The sequence below is a fragment of the Austrofundulus limnaeus genome, unplaced genomic scaffold (assembly GCF_001266775.1).
Source record: "Austrofundulus limnaeus strain Quisiro unplaced genomic scaffold, Austrofundulus_limnaeus-1.0 Scaffold61, whole genome shotgun sequence".
Lineage (NCBI taxonomy): Eukaryota > Metazoa > Chordata > Actinopteri > Cyprinodontiformes > Rivulidae > Austrofundulus > Austrofundulus limnaeus.
The window spans coordinates 1085722-1094469 of NW_013952463.1; the positions used below are offsets into that span (position 1 = coordinate 1085722).

An 8748-nucleotide genomic window follows, 5' to 3' on the forward strand; every position below is an offset into this window, starting at 1 on the left:
GTTGCTGCTGTTACACACACTGATGTTAATTTTATATTATCCACCTTTTAATTTGGCTGTTTTTACATTTTATGATAATTAAGCAATGCTATTGGTTCATGCTGGACTGAATCCATTTGCAGTTTAAGTTATTTAAACACATGAAGGAGCTTTAAAACGACCAAAATCTGTTTGGACTTGATTGTTGTGTGGATCAGTGGCATCACCCAGTGGTCCGTTTCTGACATGCGCACGGTTATCTAAGGTGGGGAACAAAGCAAGAATTGAAACTGTTGTGCAAAACAAACCATGATTATCAGAAGCAAATCTGAGTACCAAACTATTTTTATTGTATACAGTAGTAAAAGACCACAAATAATGTACAAATCAGTAGAGAAACAAAAAAACATAACATGACAAAACCTGGACCCCACTCTTCATCCCAAACAGTGTCGATCAGCTGAACCCTGAAAACCCTCGGTCCAGACAGCGATGTGAAAATCTAGAAGGCTGACTTGTAGGCGCTGATAAAATGTGCTCTTGTTACTTTTTATGTGTGATGAAAGCTGAAATCACAATCACGTCTTTTAACTAGTTTGTGCCGAGGCAAACGCGTCTCTGTGCCACACGACTTTAACGAATGCTTCTGAACTGAGGAAGGATCAAAGTTAAGGAGTCAGATAACGAGCAGTAAAATGAGTGTTTTAAAGAACTCCTTGCAGGCATATTTATATATTCATTAAAAAAGTCTCCATACTGGTATTGACTTTTGATTAAACAATTAGAAAGAATGCATTAAAAATACAGTTTAAGTAGATGAAGACAGCTGACAGGGGAAATGCCTTTCTAACCACAGTGACGAAACAAATGGAATATTTTTTTTTAATTTTAACTGGTCTTATTTTATCTTGTCGCTCTGAACACATTCACTAACTCACAACAACCGCTATGCTACAGCTGACCTAAAATAGCCTAACATGTTTGCAGGTTTTTGAGTTCAGGGTCAAGCTGCTCTAAAAAGGCAGATTTTATTCTGAATTGGGGATTTAAAAAAATAATTACTTCAAAAGCGTACAGGAATAAATGAGGCCAAACTCAATGACTTACAAACGAAGAATGGGGCCTGAATCTTCCAAACTTCACCAGCTGATCTAATAAACAAAAAAAATTTGAACTAAAAAAAAAAAAAACTAAAAAAAGCAGTCATCAACATCTGATATATCTCCTCTGTGACTCTGCAGATAAGCGAGTTTAATTAAATACAGCAGCAGATGATATCTCAGCAGCTAACGTTGCATTGAAAACTGGTTCAGCTGGATGGTTTCCCTCAAAACTGGAAGCTGCTTTTCTTCGATTCGTTCAGTCACTCTACAGAAATGAGACGGACGACCCACAGCCTACCTCCTAAAACATGCAGAGCCGTTTGGAAGAGCGTCCCGGGGACAAGTCACTGCCCTCTTCTTTGCATAAAAACAAACAAACAAACAAAACATATTTACAGAGACTACATGGCCAAACCCTAACCTCCTGCCCTGACAAAGTTATTGTCCCCTGAACAAGAATTACGCCTGAGCAAAATAATAATAATTGTACCAGATATTGAAAAACAATACATTTTAAATAGAAAGGAAGAAAAAAAAAGATGTAATTCAACACCTTTTAGTAAGATAGCTTGAAGCTTGCAAACAGAGATGTACAATAAATATGAAGCTGATGTTTTGTCTTTGGATCGTAATTCCAAACCTCTCTACGACAATCCAATATCCATTTGGATCATTCTGTACAGGAAGAACAAAAAAAATCCACAACTGATATTATTTTTTAAAATAAGAGGCAAAGGAACCAAAACAGAAGTAAAACCACCTATAAATGCGAAGACATTKAAAACACTTTTCATTCAGACGAGTACGCAAAGCGAAATGGCAACGTCAGATTGCTCTTCAGTCTGGAAGAGCTCTCCGTTCCTAAACGCCCACAGACTCCGACCCCTGGACAGAAACACGCAGAGCCCTTACGTCCATATTGACGACAACCGTGAAAAAAAACTACTGTATGCTGAAGCGTTCACTGAACAGCGCCAGAAGCAGAACCGAACCAGGACTGACGAGCTGTTGGACCGATGACAGCCTGCGAGACGAGAAGGGAACGCTTGTCCTACCTGGCCAACAGAAACTCTAAACACAAAAACTTCAATTCAGACTGAGAAAGTACATTAACAGCCCCCCCCCCCCCCCACACCCCCACACACACACACACACCTGTCAAAAAAAACTGTGGACATCTTTAAAGTAATAAAATAACAGTATAATAATAATAATAATAATAATAATAATAATCTGAAAGAATGCGTTGAAAGGGAGACAGTGAAGGTGGTTGAGGACATGGCCTGAAGATGGCAGTCAATGAGGTGGGTAGGGCTTAGCAGCATCCGCCTGTCTGCTGCTGGAAAACATCTATGGTGTCTTCATCTTCCATCTCCAGCTGAAGAAAAGAAAAACATTTTAACAAAAACAAACCCTTTTTGAAGAGGAAATTATGCAGAAGTGACCATGTTTAGGCATGTGAAACGCAATCTCGAGTAATATGCAACCCACATTTTTTTTTACCATAAAACATATAAAAAGTTATCTAATCCTCGTGTATAATGCTACCACTGATTTCATACAGACTTCAGGATTTCTCAGCCTTTCCTGTTGGGGAAACGTTATTTTGGGGACACACTTGTTTCAATAGGTGACGCAGAGGGAGCCCGACCGAGCTTCTATAAAGCTTCTCAGCTTGAGGAGCAACACGTCTGGTCAGCTGCATGCGAACGTGCAACTGACGTCCATGCCTTCTTTTCATCTCGTTTAAGAGACTGAAAGAAGAGTTTTTCCTTCTCTGGTGTAAAAAAAATAAGAACTACTGTTGTAGTTTATATGCTTAGCTCTACAGCGGGAGGACAGAGGGAGAAATTATGATTTATCCCCCACAACACAATATTTCACTTGTATATACGAAAATATTTAAATTTATAGTGGTGGTACATTAGGAAAAAAATCTGTCAATATATACTCCTGTGTATAATAAGACCCTCCCAACTTTATAAATCATCTTTRGGGTTAAACTTTTCACATTATACGAACATAAATACAATATTTAAAAAGCAACAGGAAACAAACTGCACATATTTCCAGTGAAGAAATAAAGGAAATGTTTTGACTAACCTGTGCAGGTGTGTCCGTCTCGTTGATAGGCTGTCCGTCAAACCTGAACCTGATCTGCCTTATTGAGAGACCCTGTAAACAAAAGGTSAGTAAAGAGTGAATCACGGTGCAGAAACAGCATGTATGTAGTCTCTGACTTCAGCTTCATGGAAATAAAGAGGATTGAGGCTTTTGGCTCACCTGCCGTTCACAGTACGCCTTCATTAGTTTGCTGAGCGGTGTGTGCCTTTTGATTTTGAACTGGACGACTGACCCATCCTGCCCTGCAACCTTGAGGTTGATGTGATCGTTCTCGGTCTTTACTCCCTCCTACAAAAACAAGCATGTTTAAATCAGCTGGTTTATCAACATTAAAAAGGTCAAACATGCTCAAAATGTAACTCAAGGCAATGTGACTTGAGATGTGACTTGTGGTACTGCAGGTATGCCACATTTTCTATTTTCAAATTGAATAAATTGTGTGTGTACTCAAAGTCACCATTTAAAAAAGACTAAACATTGTTGCCACACAGTATTCAGATATAGCATACGTGTTAGCAATGATTGCAGATGAGTAAGTAGGTAATAATTTACATTTTTTTGTGTCACAACAGGTACAAAGCAGCCTTTAACATGTGACCCACTGTAAACACTGCAGTTACAACGTATGGAAGCATATTAAGGGTTAATTACAATAAATATATTGGCTAACAGGGATTTTTTTCCCCAGATGCTAACGTTAGCATCGTTAGCTCCAGGCTCGGTGGTTCTGCTCCAGAATCAATTAAGAGTTTAGCTGAAGGCTGATTTTGCTAACAGCTTTGTTTTTGTTTCACCGAGGTCGAMCGAGCACCGAATTTAAGTCAACAATTAAAATGTACTACTCTCGCTTTTGTTCTTTTTATTATTATAGGTGCGTCATATCCATTTGCGCTCTTTCGCCGCTAATGCCGCAGCTGCAGTAGCGGCGTTGCGGACATACTAGCATGATGGTAGTTTCCACAAAGAAAAAAAGAGCACAACTGACAACAATACCGTGAAAACATGATGTTAAAAGCAAGACAGCATAAATAAGATGGACAGTATTTAATTTTGGAGCAACGATGTGCAGTGAGTGTGTGAGCGTGTGTATGAGTGCGTGCGGGTTCTCATTCATTTGCGAAACAAACACTGCGCCGCTTTACAGAAACGTGCAAACCAGGCCTTTAGATTGCACATGTAAGGATCGGGTTCAGAGCAGCTCGACTGAGTCCTTGTTACTAATCCGCTGTAAAAGTCTCAGTAACTTACCTTTGGCTTTTCCTCTGACATCTCGGTTCGGTTTTGTGGATTTCGGGGGACTTTGTTTTGAGGTTTTAATCGTCTTCCTGTTGCCTTCTCTCCTACCTTCTCCTCGCTAAACGGCTGCGCGCGCACTGGGCTGCTGTTCCAAATAAACGATTGGTCTGCAAAGGTCACGTGGTGTTTATGTCGCGGGGGCGCGCCTGTATGGAAAATCTCGGGTCACGAGAACTCAAGAAGCAAAAGAGCGTCAAACCAAGTGCACTGGGTGTGAAATATAAACTGGATTAAAAAGTTAAATAAGGTTCAGATTCAGAACATGTTGCCGTGTGTGTAAGAATTGTAGTTAATAAAAAAAACTAATGCCAGTGGTGGCACAGTTCCCCTAGGCACCAATAGGGGAACTAATTTCTTGATTAGTGCTTTAGGGTTTTTGCTCATTTTAAAATATATTAGTGCATTAGCACTTGCTAAATTTATAGGCTAAATTTAGAAGCACTAACTGAGGTCTGTAAGTGTTATTGATCAACGTTAATGTTAATAGCTGAGGGTGAAAGCTGTCACACATTTTGTTCACATGTCACTATCCTCTAGGTGACAATATATTGCTAATATATGAAGTCAAATACAGCCGTGGAATGCCAATGATAAGTCTTAGAGAGCAACATGGCAATATGTGACTCGTTGTCTGTTGAAGAATGTTCAAGGGTTGACTGGGTTGTCCTGATGCATCTCAGTAAYCCAGGTAAAAAATCAAAAAGAAAAAAATTGTATAGGTCTTCTGGACGGGTTCTTCTCTAATGAAACGTTTCGTCTCTCCTCCAAGAGACTTCTTCAGTCTGAGAGTTTCAGGCAAAATTCAGGCTTTTAAGCCCTGCCTCCATGTGACTGATACTCACATCACATGGCTATCGTTGACACCTAATTAACACTTATTATTAACATGGGGTGAAGTGATACTGGCAATAGCAGCACTGTAGGAGGGGGACAACTGAAAACGGAGGCCTCCACCTCTGTTTAATGATGGACGGTCTTTCTTCACAAAAATGGCTTCTTTTACTCCTCTCTCAAACCAACGTTCCTCTCTATCAAGAATGAGAACATCCTCATCTCTGAAAGAGTGACCGCTGGCCTGTAAATGAGTGAAAACTGCAGAGTTCTGACCATTAGAAGTAGCTCGTCTGTGTTGGGACATTCTTTTGAACAGTGGCTGCTTTGTTTCCTCGATGTATAACTGGTTGCAGTTCTCCTGGCACTTAACAGCATATACAACATTGCTCTGTTTGTGCCGGGGCACCGGATCTTTAGGGTGAACCAGCCTTTGCCGTAATGTGTTTTAGGGTTTGAAAGCCACTGGGACATCATGTTTAAAAAATAAACGTCTCAGTTTCTCCGAAACACCCGCAACATACGGAATAACCACTGGTTTGGGTCTGGGTTTGGGGTCTTCATTTTCACCTGAAGGTTGCACGGAATCCTGTCTGTGTTTCCTGTCTGCTTTCAGGAAAGCCCAGTCAGGATRACCACACTGCTCCAGGGCCTGTCGTGTGTTTGATTTCTCTTTCTGCCTGGCTCCTGGGTTTGTAGGGACACTGTCTGCTCTGTGGTACAGAGTCCTGATCACTCCTAACTTGTGTTCCAGTGGGTGGTGGGAGTCAAAACGCAAATATTGGTCTGTGTGGGTGGGCTTGCGATATACGCCAGTTTCCAACCGTCCTCCATCCGAAACCGAGACAGGCACAAACAGAGCAATGTTGTATATGCTGTCAAGTGCCAGGAAGACTGCGACCAGTTATACATCGGGGAAACTAAGCAGCCACTGTTCAAAAGAATGTCCCAACACAGACGAGCTACGTCTAATGGCCAGAATTTTCACTCATTTACAGGCCAGCGGTCACTCTTTCAGAGATGAGGATGTTCTCATTCTTGATAGAGAGGAACGTTGGTTTGAGAGAGGAGTAAAAGAAGCCATTTTTGTGAAGAAAGACCGTCCATCATTAAACAGAGGTGAGGCCTCCGTTTTCAGTTGTCCCCCTCCTACATTGCCAGTATCACTCCACCCCCTGTTAAGAATAAGTGTTAATTAGGTGTCAACGATAGCCATGTGATGTGAGTATCAGTCACATGGAGGCAGGGCTTAAAAGCCTGAATTTTGCCTGAAACTCTCAGACTGAAGAAGTCTCTTGGAGRAGAGACGAAACGTTTCATTAAAGAAGAACCCGTCCAGAAGACCTATACAATTTTTTTCTTGTTGACTGGGTTATTTTGGTGCTTTAGAATTAGAGGACCTAAATATTTGAGTTAGTGTTTTAGGGCTAGTGGAACAAATTTTTAGATTAATGCTGTCCACCACTGACTATAGCATTTCCTGCATAAATGCAGTGTAAATGCTAAGGGCAGAAAGACTGTTGAAATTGGTTTAAAAAAAGCTGAAACTGACTAGTTAAAAGTTAGAAAATGCAAAACAACACCAAAAGCTAAAAGTTTCTAAATAAAAGCTAAAACTAGCAGAAACTAGGGGAAAGTTAAAACCTGTAAACAATAGCTAAAAGCTAAAACCATAGCTAAAGCAATCACAGCAACAAAAAACATACAAAGCTRAAACAAGCAGAATAGTAGCTAAAAGCTGCAAAACAACAGGGAAAAGCTACATTAAAAAAACAGTAACTACAAGATAACACCGACAAAACAGTACAGAAAAGCTAACGAAAGCAGAATTGTAGAAAAAGATAAAACCAGTAGAACACTAACTAAAAGGTAAAACCTAACAGAACAACAAGCCAAAAAGTAGCTAACAGTTAAAATTAATTTTAAAAAGCTAAAATAAGTAAAATAGTACCTTAAATCAGCAAAGCAATAGATTGAAGCTAAAATTAGCCACACAGTAGCTCAAAACTAGCAAAGTAGCAGCTAAATGCTAACACAAGCAGTACAACAAGGAAATGATGAAAATTAAGAACTTTTGAAGAAGACTGCTCTTTTGAGGATTCATCAACACTGTTCTGTTTCTGATTGTGGTAATCATGTTTGTATTTTCATTTAAATCTGAGTGTCTCTTACCACWGAGGTGCATCGTTTCAACAAATGTAATAAATCCACACAATCAGCTGGGAGTATTCTTAACACACACGTTTTTCTTTTTTACAGTTTACCATTTGTGTGCTTTTAAAATGAAAACTACCCTACATTTACATTTTTAAATACATATCCTAGGACAATTTATATTGACATTTTTCTCAACAAAAACACAGCAAATGTGAGATAATTCCATAGCAAAATAGCTCTCAATTATTATTCAGACTTAACTTTTTCAAAGTGACAGAAACAATTCACTTTTCTATCCAGCTAGTTTAGTGTTTGACAGTTTTCTGAACTTACCACGAATAATCCAACAAACTGGWAAATCCTGATCCTCGTGATGCAAAAGTAGTTTTAAATAAAGGTAAGACATAAGCAGCACACAACAAACACTTCAAAGTTGTTTTTATTTGGCTTTTGTCTTCACAGATTAAATAACAGCCCTAGAAAAAAAGCTAATAGAGGCCGAGCTTAGTTTTAATTTTAAACACCAGGAATAAAGCTTTCATGTTGATTTCTACAAACAAATTTTCCTTAAAGAAGATTACACGTTCAATTCTTATTTTAAAAGAAAAAATACAGCAGTAACCTGAGGCAGCGTTCAAAAATCTAAAACAACTCTAAATACACAAAAAAAATATTAAATTTCTATTGTAGCCTAAAATCAGAAGCAACTCAGGAGTAAAAACAATCTAAAATGTTGTCATTGTCACAGATTTTCTTAAGCAAAAATAATATTCACACATTTAAAGTGACATTTTCTTTTGTTCAGTACAACTAAAAAGTAATAAATAGTTCAGGCAGCCAGATGATGGAAGAACCAGGATGAACTGAATAGCAGCTCCAAGTTTAACAATGCTTTTAGGTTGTTAAAAACATTTTAATAGGAAACTGCTGGTCAGCTGAAGGACACCAAAGGTTCTGTGCACAAAACTGTCAAACATTCTCCAAGTTATGCTTCAAATATTGGGTCATATGTTCTCAGAACCAGAGGGCAGGTTGTGGATCTCAGCTGTGTCCACGATGCTTTAACAAGTTCAGCTCAGTCTTATGTGAACTTGGAATATGGATTTGGCCCACTTAGGCCTACAAGAAGAGAGAGAAGAAAAAAACAGAGACTTTAAATTAAAATAAGTTAAAGGGATCCCCGATTAGTCGTAACATTAGACTTTATTTAATAAACACATATTTTAACTGTAAAATAAAGATTGCAAAAATACTGTAG

General features: G+C 38.9%; 2 protein-coding genes across 2 annotated transcripts in view; both read right to left on the minus strand.

The window, feature by feature from the left end:
- Window positions 1-306: 306 nt before the first annotated feature.
- Window positions 307-4587, minus strand: sumo3a (small ubiquitin like modifier 3a). Its single transcript, XM_014009758.1, has 4 exons — window positions 4455-4587; window positions 3366-3494; window positions 3186-3257; window positions 307-2460 (listed from the first exon to the last, which is right to left on the minus strand). The coding sequence occupies exons 1-4, from the start codon at window positions 4473-4475 to the stop codon at window positions 2398-2400; spliced, it is 285 nt and encodes a 94-aa protein (XP_013865212.1). The 5' UTR covers window positions 4476-4587; the 3' UTR covers window positions 307-2397.
- Window positions 4588-7911: 3324 nt separating this feature from the next.
- pttg1ipa (PTTG1 interacting protein a) overlaps window positions 7912-8748 on the minus strand; it is a gene marked incomplete in the record, with an annotated part of 8916 nt that continues 8079 nt past the window's right edge. The window contains 1 exon segment of the mRNA XM_014009759.1: window positions 7912-8609. Within this exon segment, the coding sequence (XP_013865213.1) occupies window positions 8572-8609 (38 nt within the window).